The 15,164-nt window shown below is 38.6% G+C and overlaps 1 protein-coding gene across 3 annotated transcripts in view; it reads left to right on the forward strand.

The window, feature by feature from the left end:
* Nucleotides 1-1,479: 1,479 nt before the first annotated feature.
* Nucleotides 1,480-15,164, forward strand: part of LOC148028990 (IQ domain-containing protein IQM1-like) — a 46,090-nt gene continuing 32,405 nt past the window's right edge. The window contains exons 1-7 of one of the 3 annotated variants that reach the window (XM_087687782.1): nt 1,480-1,630; nt 1,735-1,976; nt 2,553-2,667; nt 3,035-3,100; nt 3,793-3,881; nt 4,123-4,210; nt 9,336-9,473. In XM_087687782.1, the coding sequence (XP_087543908.1) occupies nt 1,960-1,976; nt 2,553-2,667; nt 3,035-3,100; nt 3,793-3,881; nt 4,123-4,210; nt 9,336-9,473 (513 nt within the window). In that variant the 5' untranslated portion in view covers nt 1,480-1,630; nt 1,735-1,959. Of the gene's footprint in view, nt 1,631-1,662; nt 1,977-2,552; nt 2,668-3,034; nt 3,101-3,792; nt 3,882-4,122; nt 4,211-9,335; nt 9,474-15,164 lie in introns of those variants that run through there. The other 2 variants (XM_087687780.1, XM_087687781.1) reach the window with 2 other exon arrangements.

Raw genomic sequence — 15,164 nt, forward strand, 5'->3', positions numbered from 1 at the left:
GGGAAAAGAAAGAGAAAGATTATAAGAGAGAGAGAAGGGAAAAGAAAGAGAAAGATTATAAGTGAGATAGAGTGGAGGGGGTTTTAATTTAAAAAAGGGAGGTGAGGGGGGACTTTAATGAAAAAAGGAAGGGGGAAGAGAAAATAAGAGATTACATGTGAGAAAGAAGGGAGGGGAGGGGGTTTTAATTGAAAAATGGAGGTTTAGAAAAAAAGGTAGGTTCAGAAAACCCTCTAGAAATTCGAGGCTTACAAACCTATAATGAAAATAATATAGTAGAGGGGAGGGGATGGGGTTTTGATTGAAAAATGGAGGTTTGAAAAATGGGGTAGGTTTGAGAAGCCCTCTAGAGGTTCGAGGGAGAGGGAAAAGAAAAAGAGAGATTATAAGTGAGAGAGAGGGGAGGGGACTTTAAATTTAAAAAAACTTTTTAAAATATTTAATTAAAAAAAGTTTAATCTAACTGTGAGAGAGACTTTTGATTTAGAAAGAAGTTTGATTTGAGAGAGAGAGAGAGAGAGAGAGAGAGAGAGAGAGAGAGAGAGAGAAAACCTAGGCCCTACACATGAGAAAGGAGGGAGGGGGAGAAGAAAAATGTTTAATTTAAAAAAGAATATTTTATTTCCTCTTTCCTCCACTCCTCTCTTCGTATTCTTTTTCTTCTCTCTCTTACTCTCTCTTCTTTTATCTTCCCTGTCAAAGTGTATAAAAAACTATGTTAAAAAAACTTTAAATGATTTTTTAAAATATTTAATTAAAATAAAATTTTAAAATAAAAAGTTTAATCTAAGAGAGAGAGAGAGAGATTCTTGATTTAGAAAGAAGTTTGATTTAAGAGAGAGAGAGAGAGAGAGAGAGAGAGAGAGGAAGAATTTAATTAAAAAGGGGAGGGGAAAAAAAGAGAGAAAAATTATACGTCAGAGAGAAAAAAATGATCTTTAAATAAAAAAACTTTTTAAAATATTTAATTAGAAAAATTTAATCTAACTCTGAGAGAGAGACTTTTAATCTAGAAAGAAGTTTAATTTAAGAGAGAGAGAGAGAAAGAGAGAGATTATAAGTGAGATAGAATAGAGAGGATTTTAATTTAAAAAAAAAAGTGAAAAGGGTTTTAATGAAAAAAAAAGGGAAAGAGAAAAAAAAAGATTACACATGAGCAAGGGTAGAAAGGAGGGGGTTTTGATTGAAAAATAGAGGTTTAGAAAGAGGATAGGTTCGGGCTTTCCTTTTCCAAACTTACAACTAAAATAATATAGTAGTAAGATAAGATAAAGATAGTAAGATATAACACCGCATTATAAAAATAAACCGTGGACAAATCTATCTATAACATTTAGATAAAGCACACATACGGAGATTCAAATCAATTGACGTGGACATGCAGACGGTGAAACTTGGTCAAACAGACTGGCGGCCACGTAGGCGGCGAGAGGCAGAGGCTTTTCATACTTTTTTAAGGTTTACGAGTAACGAGTCTTTCCTACAAGGCTGAGTAAGCGTTGATTACTGGTCGTCATCCCTGGACCCTGCTTTCCGTCCCCTTCCATTGTTTGAGAATATTTACTTCCATCTCCTAAGAGAGTCTCCCGGCCAGCCGGCATTGGTCTAGCTGCTGCATCTACAACCTAGGGTTTCTTCCTCTTCTTCTTCTTCTGCTTCACCCCCCCCCCCCCCCCCCACAGAACACACACACGCAACGGCATCACATTTCTCCTGTTAACTATGGTGCCCCAGGTTCACCGCCCCGCCTGCGATGAATTGGCGGTTCCCTGTGCGTATGTCGAAGCCAGAGGGCTAGAAGCTTCTGGTAGCGTAGATATCGCACCGCCTCGGGAGGCCAAAACATCGTCGGAGGGTGGTGATCGGAGTCAGAAGCTTTCGCAATCGCAAGCTGCCAGCACCGTGCAGAAAGTCTACCGCAGCTACAGGACCAGACGTCAGCTCGCAGACGATGCAGTGATGAAAAAGGACGCCTGGTCACTCTCTCTCTCTCTCTCTCTCTCTCTCTGTGTGTGTGTGTGTGTCTCTCTCTCCCCCAGCCGTACCCATTGCAGCCCTTGTCAATTACACCCTCCAGCCATGGAGGTGTCATACTCTGAAGAGGTCAATATCAACCACTTCTGAGACTATTTGCAGCATTAGTATGCCATGAGTTGCATACAATCTAATTGCAGTGCATAGATCAGGCCAAATTTGCAATCTCAGGCTGCCGCTTCAATCAGACGGTACTTGGCCAGCTAGACCTTAATGTCCTTGTAGATTAGTGTAGAATGACCTGCCTACCGTTGCCTGCTGGGTAATGTTACCAACAAGCATAAGTTGGACAATCGTCTTGATGCAAAAGTTAACCTTGATTTGCTTTAGAGCAGTTCTTATTTTTGGAAGTTAAGTAAAATCATGATGTCAAATTTGTCGATTGTAACATGCTACTTCTTGAGACCCATTGTTGAAGCCCCGTATAGATGCTTCTTGAAATTTTGTTTTTCCATGGGATTTTTCTCCCTTTGTGGGATGGAGATTTCTGATGGTAGATAATGGTATATGAATTGTAGGTGGAAAGTGGTTGAGGCTGCGTTACTCAGGGAAAATTCAGAGACATTCTACTCCTATGAAAGACCAGATACTGCAGTTAGGCGTTGGACAAGGTTGAAGAAAAAAGCTGCCAAAGTAAGGTTATAAAATTCATCACTTTTTTCTCATTTGTGGCTGGATTGGTTTAGGAAGATATCTCTTGGTTGCTTTGAGATTTCTTGTAGGTACCTATTTTTATGCTGTTATTTCTGATTTTATTTTATGTGTAATTGTTGCAAGTAAAGACAGAATGCTAACATTTGCAATGCCTTTTCAAAGGGATATTTGCTTTATGTGAAAGGATAAGGGGATAACAATATCTGCCTTATTTTCTTCAGAATGTAGTGTTTTTCTGTGTAGGACGATATTGCCATGGGTTCACATGTCAGCTGGTAAATGTATGGGATTGAGCACAAGATATCCGTAAGCCATTGGATTTTGACTGTGTAAAGTTTGTCTTCAGGTTGGTAAAGGTCTATCAAAGGATGAAAATGCTCGCAAGTTGGCAATTCAACATTGGCTCGAAGCTGTAAGGTTTTTGATAATATTCCATTTACAACTAGTTCTGATATTGACATGAGGGATGTGTAATACCATGCTTAAAGTCCACATTGAAAGCTTTTGGGACTTGTATTGCTAATATTGTGACCTTTCAGCCAAGCAAGCAGCAGGGCTGCATGTGAATATGTGAGTTGGACTAGGAAACAATCTGTTAATGCTACATATTGTAGTGATGAAAGTTATGAATGAAGTTGTTGTCTTGCAAAAGATACATTTGAAAACAACAACATGATACCGATGTATTACTATGTAATGGAATACTCAAATCTCTGAACCTTTGTGTTGAGTCTTAAGCATTGATCAAGCACTTAAATCCCTGAACCTTTGGGTTGAGTCTTCATCATTTAACACATACCAAGCTTTCTTAATTCACATGTATGGTTCACCAGTTGTCAACTTGAATCTGCCTCCAATGACAAATGTAATAAGGATCTATATAACCTGTTAAAAATTTTATTTCATTACTCCACAACTTAAGTCTTCTTTTCTACAAATCACACGATTGAGGATGTATGACAGTCAAAAGTTCTATTATGTAGAATGCTCCAAGACCTTGAGACTTTTGACTATTTGCAGAATTGTGTTTAAACATTTTATAGGGGTGATAGTTGCTAACTCGAGGTTTCTTCAGTTTCCATATTCTTTTAACTGAACATGCAGATTGATCCAAAGCATCGCTATGGTCACAACTTACACTTCTATTATGATGTTTGGGAGAAAAGCTTGACAAAGGAGCCTTTCTTTTATTGGTAAGTTTTAAAGCCATCATTACTTACTTTACCACTCTTGTGCTAAGCATATGTCTGAAAGCCTACCCTTTTTTTACATTCATGTATGCAATAGTCTGACTTTTCTGTGTACTATTGCTTCAATTTCTAGTGCTAGGTAGTTGTTATTCATTGTTTACTTTAGAGCTTGATAAAAAATGACACCTCATGTTTTTATTGTTAAGTTTTCACAAAAAGACTTACTGCTTACTGATGCTTGTAGGTTGGATGTTGGAGAGGGAAGGGAAGTAGATTTACCCGAGTGTAAAAGGTCAAAATTGTTAAAGCAACAAATCCAGTACCTTGGACCCGTAAGTGGCCATTGTTCTACTGGGCTGCCATTATTTTACAGGGAATATTGTGCTAAAAGTCTGCCACAGAAGTATTTTATACCTTTTAGATGTGTTTGTGTTGACAAGATTAAAAAAAGTCTATGACGCATTTGCTTTTGTATTTTGTACCTTTTAGATGGGTTTATTTTGACAAGATTAAAAGAATTCCAATCTAATGATGTATTTGCCTTTGTTAGAAGTGTGTTGGGCTCAAGAAAGGTCTAGAGGGAGGAATTGAAAATGGGGAGATAGAGATGGGGGATGGAGAGCAAGCACAGGGTGGAGGATATATAAAGAGATATTGATAGGTAGGTAGGTAGGTAGGTAAATGGATGGATGTGGAGGGGTGATATAAAGAGATATAGATGGGAGACAGAGAGAAAGCAGAGGGAGAGAGGGGGATATAAACAAACATTGATAGGTAGGTAGGTAAATGGATGGATCGATGTGATGGATTTTCACCTGCACGCATGCATAGACCCACCTAAATACACTAAATGGTATTTAAGAACACATGAATGGGATTGTTTATACCTCGAAAGTATAGAAGTTGGTTAGTATAAATTGGGTCCTACAGCTAATATGGTTAATGGGGTCCTAAAGATAATATGGCTAATGGTTTTAGACTCCAAGATCAATATGTGTGCATGGCTTACATTCTTTGATGTGGAGGTTATGTTTGGGTCTATGGTTGTGGATCTTGTGTTTGGAATTTCTTTTCTTTACCCTTATCCTTTTCAACTATTTCCGTTAAGGTTGACTAACTGTAATTCTGTTGTTCCAAGACCCAAGCGTCTACATGGAACACTCACAATTGCATCTCTATTTTGTCCACTTGAGCTGTTAATAATTCATGCTGCTTGTGGGTAGCAACACAGTCCTCCCAATTCTCCTCTGCCTCTTCTTATTTAGGTTTGAGGTTAGCCCACAGGCTTATACTTTCCAGTTGATACTGGTTCATCCTTTCCCTTCATATTTCATTATTAAACATTTTCTTTTTTTCCCTTTTAAAAACATCACAATCGAAAATAGAAAAAATTTAATTCACAAGCTAAACATTGTACAAATAAACATTTGTTTAATTTTTTGTAGCTGTGAATTCTCAGCACATTGTCAGAGCAATTTGACTCGAAAAGGTTGCCCTAAACATTGGATTTGGCATTTCGCCAATAGCGAATCAGCTTGCTGCTGCTGTTTATATGTGATTCTGAACTGTATGGGCTTGTGTGCATGCTCTGAATTGCTCTAATTTGCTATTTTATTGTGTTTGGGGATTGTAGGGTAGAGAGAAAGTGAAGAAAATCTTGTGATCGAGCTGTTGATTTACTTTCCAGCCTTGGCATGACCTGCTTTTATGATTAAAGACTGTGATCCTTAGTAAGTGTGTACACATGCATGCTTGCATCACCCAATTTGTTGGCTCTAACCATGCATTAGTTGTCTTGAGCCATGCTCTTAATAAGCTTCAACCCGTATAACTTATATGTGCTATTAGTTATGCCCCCTCACCCACCTACCCACACACCCAGCCACCCCACCACACAATCCCCCCCTAGGGCCCGAATGGGACCTTGTGTGTATAACATGTGCTATTAGCATGCTCCCTTAAACCTTGTGCATGTAACTTACATATGCTAATAGTCATACCCCCTTGGACCTTGTGTGTGTATATTGTATAATACATGGGGGTGTCATAAACTCTTGAAGGTGTTTCCTTGTAAATGTCACATCAATGAATTGTCACATTAATTTACGTGACATTTTTAGTCAAAGACACAACCCTCCCTTCCCAAACCTCAAAACAAAAAAGCATCAAAATTACATGCTTATAGTTTCTTTTACTATAGATGGTGGATGATTTTAATTTATAACCTTTCTTTGGGGTGTGAAGGAGAGGCAAATACATAGTTTGTGGTAAGTCTTGTTCTTGGTGTGTTCACTTTGTGACACCCATATATCTTGACATTGGAGAGAAGGACCATATTTGATTGTATTACATCAATGTTTGGCATATTACTTTGGCACTCATACTGAACCTATATTGGAGTTTGTCTATTGTATTCTTAAGTTTAATGCCTATTTTAATGGAAGTGTTGGGGTTTCATCGTACGATGTGTATGCTTAAAAAAGGGAGAAAAAAAACTTTTATAGGAGAATATTGCCTTGTAGAGCAACCAAGCCGTGAAATTTTGTTTTTGCTTTTGTGTGTTGGGCCCATAAAAAGGAGTCTTGTGGCCATTTTAGGTAATAGACGGAAACCATTTAGTCAAGTATTGTAGCTAGAGTGAGTAGTTTGATCCCTTACGTTGTTACGCGAGTGGTGATCGAGAGCAAGCCTCACTCACAACTCGATAACGAGACGTTAAGGAGTGCCGGTTGGGGCAATTGACTTTGTCGAATGCACAATACAACTTGAAAAATTCAAATATTCGATAATACACCACAAGCCACACAAAAACAAGACAAAACACAATGCTTGAAGCTCAAAATAACAAAAAACCCGAATGTGGGTAGTGTATCACACAACCACACAATGAAAATACCAAAAATTTGACAACAAACCAAGTGAAATATATTCTCGTACCTTAACAACCTTGAGCCGATGCTCGACACCACAAAGTCTAGATTCTTCAACTTCGAAATTAGCCTGTCCAAGAGTATCCTCTCGCATGCGACCCTCCTCTCTCCTCTCTCACAAAATACAATTGTACAAGAGGGGGAAGGCTCTTAACTCTTCAATCTCCTCTCCTTATATAGTTTTCTATCCACACTCACATACATTAGGCTTTTTGCTTTTATCTTTTGGCTTTTGCTTTTCTACTGCTTTTCACTATTTTCGTTTTTTTTTGCTTTATGCCTGTTTGCAACTTGTTTGGATCATAACTTCGTCATTTGAACTTCAAATATAGTCGTTTGGGTACTCAAAACTATCGAACGGGGGCAGAATTACGAAAATCCATAAAAAATGGGCAAAAATATTGATTTTCGTAAATCACATCATTTTTCTCCATCTTTTATCTTGGACGATTTATTCCCTTCCTTGGCCTATTGTTCTTGTAATTGTATACACTTTCAGCACACATGTCCTTTTTTTCTTTAAGAAATACTTGCTGATGATGTAAAACATACGATCTTTTCCTTTGATCCTTGAGTCTTCAAAATAAATATTCTTTGGATATGAACCTGTTTTTTAATGCAATGTGTCCTAGCAGGAATATGCTATGAAAGAGAACTCCGTGCACAACCATACATGATTTGAGAAAACATGCAATTGATCAAATCCATAACATGCTACCATTCAAACAATGCTCACACAAAAAATATGGGTACATTGGAAGAATTATGCCTAACCTATCTAAATGTGCCAGTGCGTCATGCATAATGCAAACATAATTCCTTGATTATTTAGATCCTTATCCTCATCTCTCAACGCTCTTCAAAAAGATATAACATACTCCGCTCCACCCATCCAAAATCTCACAATCACTCAAGAAATGATGGTCCTCAAGATGTTGACCAGATAAGAACAACCCATCTCACAATTGGCGACGTCCTTCACGACCCTCTAAACTCACCCAACCACCTTACACTCTCAACCAGAGGTTCCTAACTTTGTGATGAGCATCCCAACTATCGTGCGTGCAAGAAATATGCGTGCTCAATGACAGGTGCTCTCTCATGTGCACGTGCATCTAAAAGTTATTGCATATAGCTGTAGCAGACCTCATGCCGTGCTAGTGCTCAACGATGGTGCAAAACGTGCATAAACCCAACCCATGGCATGGAAGTATTTGATAAGAATAGGAGGCGACCCCCGAGTGCAGTGCATCAACAAGTGCAATGTGAAGTGCTCGTAAATCCATAGTCCTTGTGATGTGCAAGAGTCTCGACAAGAAAACATACCTTGTTCCACAATGTTCGGTAGCTAATAGCAAACTTTAACTTCAACCTGTCCAAATAAATACCAAGCTCGACCAAGGCTATCAAGTTTCACACTCAACAAATCAAACAAAATAATAGAAACAAATCCTAAGCTAGACAAACACAAGAAATCCAATCACAAAACAACAAAACAGACAATCACGCAAACAACTAAACTAGCAGAAATCAGACCTAACTACAATTTGACTAGGGGTTTTCAGTTTCCACAAAAACGCTTGACAACGTTTAGTCATCATGAGCATGCTAGTTTTATTTGGGTAATTCAATACAAGTGCTAGGACAAGCTATTAGTGGTATGGATTGCTTGGTTGTATCCATAGTACAAATAAGATTGTGCATCTTGGGCATGCTTATATTATTATAATAGAGTGGCATGGAAGCTTTGGTTTGTGTCTTAGGCATGTGTGCAGTGCATCTATGATTTGGGATGTGGTGAGTTATAAGACTCCTTTGTTTTTTCAGTTGGTCACTTTTCCATGTTGTATGAATTGTCCTTAGCTTAAAAACCTAATACAAAATTTTCAACATTACCCATTAGGGCATGTTTAGTTAATGGTTTGCTCTCCTTATTTGAGATTTCATTTAAAAAAAAGGCTCCAAGTCAACAAGAGTGTGCTAGAATTGATGTTTTACATTTTAGTTTTTTTGCATGAAATGATGGTTGAGAATGCATGACTCCTCTCACACTCTCTAGTGCTCTATTTAGTGTTTTTTCATTTATTTGTTGTTTGTTTCCTAGCTAGATATTTCCTTTTAGATTACAGTTTCTCTATTCTTCTTGGGAAACATGACACTTCCTTTGAGGTTATAGTTCGTCTATTCTTCTTGGGAAACATGACACTTCCTTTGAACGTTTGATGCATCTAGTTTTGTCTTCTAGGTAGATTTGGCCTTTTGTAGGTGTTAATACAACAACACACACACACACACACACTCTCTCTCTCTCTCTCTCTCTCTCTCTCTCTCTATGGTGTGCTACCAGGTTACCAACATAGGAGACCTCATGGTTTTTGTTGGAACTTCTAACTTCTTTTAACATTTTTAAAGTGTCTTAATATAGTTTTTTAAGAAGATCAATGACAAAATCCATGCAAATGTAATGAGCTAGAAGATAACATGTGATGTATGTTTATCTCTATTTTTTCTTGCCTGTATCTTGCAGAAAGAGCGAAAGGACTATGAAGTAGTGGTGGATGATGGAAAATTGCGGTATAGAAAAAGTAGGGAGCTGGTTAATACACCCTCGGGCACTAAATGGATTTTTGTGATGAGCACATCAGGAAATTTGTATATTGCAGAGGTACAATCTTACAATTTTCCGTGTATTGCTATAGCACAAGACCTTTGTGTGAGTTTGTGATAGTAAATCATCCTAGTGACAACTCTAAATTTTCTCATTGGTTGCTTTTTGAGTATTGTTCACTTTTGGATCTCTCTCTTTGTAATTTGAGTTGATCCTTGGAAGGTGTTAGGAGCAATCTTGTTAGCAAAGCTTAAATTGTCACTCATACCTATCTTGATCTATTCTTTTCTCCTAAGATCATTCAAGACATTCATGATCACAAATGTATAATACTAGCTACTGTGATTTTTGGTAAGAAAAAACGAAAGAGTTCATATTAAGATCAAGTAAAAGCCAAATGAACCGAAATGGTGAGTATAACTAATCTGTGATATGTCTCCTCATGGATAAACAAAATAAACAACAAAGAAAGTAGAGTCACAATTGTATAGGTTCCATTTGAAGGCTTTGGTGTCTCAACCATGTACTAGTTTGTATATGCAAACATTGTATGCTTGCTTTTGTGGTGAGTTATTACGGGCGGTGTAGTGCCAAATAGTTTGTATATACAAACATTGTATGCATGCTTTTGTGTTGAGTTATTACGGGCGGTGTAGTGCCAAATTGGTGTACATGTTTGAAGTTAGCTCCTAAAGTCTATGAATAAACAAAATAACCAACAAAGAAAGTAGAGTCACAAGTGTTTATAAGGTTCCATCTAAATACAATGTATGGTTTCTCAACCATGTACTAGTTTGCACAAACCAACATTGTATATTCGGTCTTGTGGTGAGTTATTATGAGGAGTGTATTGTCAATTGGGGGTACCTATTTGTTCATATGATTTGGTGCGGTGTTGATGATTTTTTGTGCATCATCTTTACAAATATCATAATTGTTAGAAGCACTCGTGCACACACCCCCACACTTGTGCATGCCCCCACACAGATAAATCCTCAACCATCTCTTCATAATCACTTGGGGTGGGGTGGGGGGAGAAAAAGAGAGGGGGAGGGAGGGTCTATGTTTTACGATTTGTTCAGGGATGGGTTTTCAAGCCGAGAATACCAAATGTGCTCTACACCATTAGCACGGGCTCTTTTGTAAGAGTGATACTCAATGGACATGTTGTGGAGCCTTTCTTACTTTCCATGTCTATTAGATAGGGCTGCCCTTCAAATCCTTTATACTTGGTGCTTACAGCAGATTTGGATTTAGATAGGGGTATCATTACAATTTTAGATGTGGAGACTTAGATGGCAGTCCTCTGATGATTTGAGAGAAATATGTTGAAAGAGTGGACAAAGCTCTTTAACCGGAATAATATAATTTATTATGAATTGAAAATAAAAGAGCAATCCATAAGACATCAACAATACTTTACCTTTATTATTGCTAAATGATATAAAAGAGAGCAGCCTTGGGTAGGCATCACTTGATTCTTTTTGGTAGACATGGGTGATGTTGCATGGCAGCACTAGAATTCAAAACTCAGGGTTGCATGTCATTAATGCACTGTCAGCCTATATGGCTGAAATCCTCACTATCATTGACCCGTCATCTAGTTCATTTTTGGTAAGTGGTGTTTAAGAAGACCTCTTGTCCTAACATATAATGAAAGGCAAGCCAATTCTCAGCTGGCTGAAATTGGGGCTACTTCTAGAATTGTTACTTGGGATGCAAAGTAGCAAACTTGCCCCAAGTTAAATAGGAGGCCAAGACTTGGTTTGATCTCTATTGTTGATGGGTTGGAGCTTGCACACAATGTTTTGTAGTCATAGAGGGTACCATGCTTTATGAACAACGATTTCAGAATCTTTGCTTGTTTGGCAGCCTTTTTTTGGACTTGGAATGCCACCCTCGTAGGATTGGAAAATTAAGGGTAAGCTGATCATAAAGTGAGCATAAGCAAATTAGATATATCATTTTCTCATCAAGGATCATGCATTAATGGATTAGGGTAATTCAGGACAGGCTCTATGCAAGTGTAGAGATTGGGTGGAGTCTATGATGGTGGGTTAGCTGAATACAACCCCTTTTAAATGCAAAGTGTTCATTTGATGTCCACTTATTGCTGTCCTCTTGAGATAGAACATTTCCAATGGCTCCTTTATTTGTACTACAGTTGAGGAGACCTCTCAATCATAGGTTTTTGGCTTCCTTGGTGGCATAAAACATACGCTCTTTATTGCCTTGAGTTTGGTAACTTTGGCCTTGGTTGTTTGTGTAAAGAAATACCCTAATAACATAGAAACACAAATAAATGTGTACGACAAAGCATAAACTCAATACACACAATTAGGGTTAGGGTAACTTAGAGACATTGAACATAGTGAATGAATACTGAATATACAATGCTCATGCAGCAAATAAATTGTGTAGGGAATGAATATTGAATATTGAGCTTTGTGCCTAGAGGTTTGAGGCATGGGTTATGAGCTAGAGAGTGTGTTGTACTCTTGACGGATCGTGAATCACAAGAAGGCAGCCTCCACGATGTTGGACAACAGCATAATGCAGCAATGGATAATGTTTGATCAGTGTTGGATAGGCAAAAAAGAGAGAAAACTAGCAAATGAAGCCGCTGATGATTATTTGGCAGGTTGATGGTAGGAAAACGCAGGTTTAACAACATGGACAGAATGATGGCATAAAAACGCAGGTATAATGATATGGTAGTCCGTTCAGCGCCAACGGATCATAAATGCAGTAGTTCAGCAAGTTGCCAGCTGTACACGACGTGGCTGATCAGCAAATGTGGCAGAAATCAATGTAGATTGCATGATGGAGATTGAAAACAAGTGTTGGATGGATGGAGACAATGTTGGGCAGCTTCGGCTGAGATGTCCTTCGTGAACGGGGTCTGGGTGGCAAAGCTAGATCACCTAAAACCTACAAAAAAGAGATCAGGGCTGAATGAAGGACATCATGCCTATTTATAGAAAGTTTTGGGTTTTCAAGAGTATAGAATCTCTCCCCATTTTAACTCTCTCAAGCCGCTCCTTGTTGTAGGGTTTTAACATTAAATAAGCATTTTTGGGGCTATTCAAGAGGCTAACTAGCATGTAATGCATATTTTAGCTCAACATATTTTTGAGGCCCAAAAATTGAGCTAGAAAGGAAGGCCAATCCTAAGTTAGTTAGTTTGTTGTTTTTACCCTAAGGTGTCTCCCCAAAGCAACGAGGGCATCAGATAAAGAGTGTATGTCAGTTGCCCAATGGCCTACTAAGACCATAGAGGTTATTATCTTTTTTTTTGTTTTTTTCTTTGGAGTGCTTATTTAGAAACTATGGGTTGCGGTTGATTAAGTAACTGATGGTTCATTAGCAACAAAAACTAGTTGAACCCAAGACCTTCACAAAACAAGCAAGCTAACCCTACCATTATTGGGTGTTGATGACGAATGAAGGAGCTAAGGGTGGGTGAAGCAAAAATGGTGGCTATGTGAAGAGACAAAAGAGATGCGTGGATAGCAAGGTAGATGAACTAAGCAAGCAAGGGAGATTGCCATGTGCAATGTTAAGAATATGGATTTGGAGTCGACCACTCAAAAGATTGAAAGGAGATAAATGTGCATACATGCATGTTTACAAGAATAGAGTGCTCATGCATTGGAGTTATGCAAGAAGACCCATGCTCATGCAAAATGCTATGCGATGGTACCACTGGATTTTGCCCTCACATGGGAATTGTTCACTTGTCCAACGCCCTTTTACAATCACATCATCTGATAGTGTGAATGAGAATACGGGAGTACAAAATATCAAATGTCTAAAGCAAATATTGTAAAACTATCCTGTCACCACTAAGAGAAGAAAGTCGCCCCCTCTCAAACTAGAAGGGAAAGTTGGAGGGCTGCATCCTCTCCTTGTTAAGTTGGAGAAGTAGGGGAGGGTGTACCCAGGCCGATCTTGGGTAGAGTATATTGCAACACCAGCCGATTGATTGCTTTGTCAATATGTTAGTATCATTGTTGGAGGATGCACAAACTTTAGGCGTAGATTGCCTAGCTCAACTTGCTCTTTGGTGAAGTGGAAGTAGACTCCTACATGTTGCATTTGTGATGTGATCATCATATTGCCCACAAAGGCAATGACACTCTAGTTATCACAGTAGACAATGGTAGGAGAGTTGCATGGAAAATGAAGTGATGCTAGTAGAGTCCTCAGGTAGATGGCCTTGTTAGTACCATTAAAGAATGCCTGATACTCAACCTCGGGTGTGGAAGACACAATCATCTCTTGTTTACGGCTTGATCTATCCAAGGTAAAGAGGTAGCCATCTGGTAATGTCGAGTGTTAGGATCTTTTGTCCAATTTGAATTAGTGTAGCCCTTGCAAACATAAACTAGAGCCAGAAGTTAGGTCATAAGCAAAGGTACATTAAATATATCCCAAAATACACAAACAAGCAATCCAATGTGACATGCGAGGTGCAGTGAAATTCTCACTGAGTAGACTTATCGAGTAAACTAAATCTGGCCTAGTATGAATCAACCAAAGAAGTTTTCCTACTATAGATCTATAGGTGTGCTCAACAAAGGGCTGTCCTAAGGTATCTTTAGACAAGTGGATAGTAGAATCAAGTGATGTGGCCACAGGCCGTGTCTGATTGGAGCAATATTGTTCAACTTGTTGAAGACTGTACTTTGCACAAATCTTGGGCTTAAGTTTTGCTATGGCATTAGAATCTATGGCAGTAATTAGTAAATCATCTATAAAATAGGGTATAGTTGACTCCTTTTGAATTGATATGTACATATAAGTTTGGGTCATAAGGGGTAAAATGATATTTGTGAGTTCGAAGGATCTTATCCATCCTTAGTAACCACAGATGTGGTGCTTGCTTTAACCCATAAAGAGCTTTTTGCAAGTGAAAGACCTTATCTTTCCCATTAGCAAGTGTTTGCTTGGCATAGACTTCCTCCTCGAGGTGTTTATGAGTTTGAAGGATCTTATCCATCCTTAGTAACCACAGATGTGGTGTTTGCTTTAACCCTTAAAGAGCTTTTTGCAAGTGAAAGACCTTATCTTTTCCATTAGCAAGTGTTTACTTGGCATAGACTTTCTCCTCGAGATAGCTATTCAGAAAGACAATTTTGATGTCCATTTGATAGATTGTCCAATCGGACTAATCGTTTGTGGGAACCACCTATGGTGCTTGCTTTTGATCTATGCAGTAAAGTAATTACTCCTTGGGAGAGTAGCGAGCACAACCAACAAACGGAATGATATCACCGCGCAATAGGAGCAAAGGTTTCTTTATGGTCAATGCCTTGCTTCTGTTGAAACCCTTGCACTGCAAGGTGAGCTTTGTATTTGTCTAAAGTTCCATTAGCTTTTAGCTTTGTTCGAAAAATCCAATTTGTCATAATGACTTTCTTGTGACTCGGATGGTCCCCTAGGGATCATGTCTCATTCCTTTCAGTACTCTAGCTCCTTTTCCATGGCCTCTCATCATTGGGGGTGTTAAGAGCCTCTTGGCAACTATCCGGCTTAGAATGTGCTCTATAATCAACTATGAATAGCGGCACAAATGAAGCCTGAGGTGTAACTTGTGTAGATCTTCTCGGGCATCGGTTGAGGATGTATACCAAGGTGTTAACAATCTCGATCCATAAACGATCGGGGAGCTTTGTTGCTAGTAGCATAGAACAAGCCATGTTCATGATTGTTCAATTCCTATGCTCTATGACTCCATTCTGTGAG

This window comes from Lygodium microphyllum, chromosome 11 (assembly GCF_053477565.2).
Source record: "Lygodium microphyllum isolate KBCC chromosome 11, Lygodium_microphyllum_v1.1.10, whole genome shotgun sequence".
Taxonomy (NCBI): Eukaryota; Viridiplantae; Streptophyta; class Polypodiopsida; order Schizaeales; family Lygodiaceae; genus Lygodium; species Lygodium microphyllum.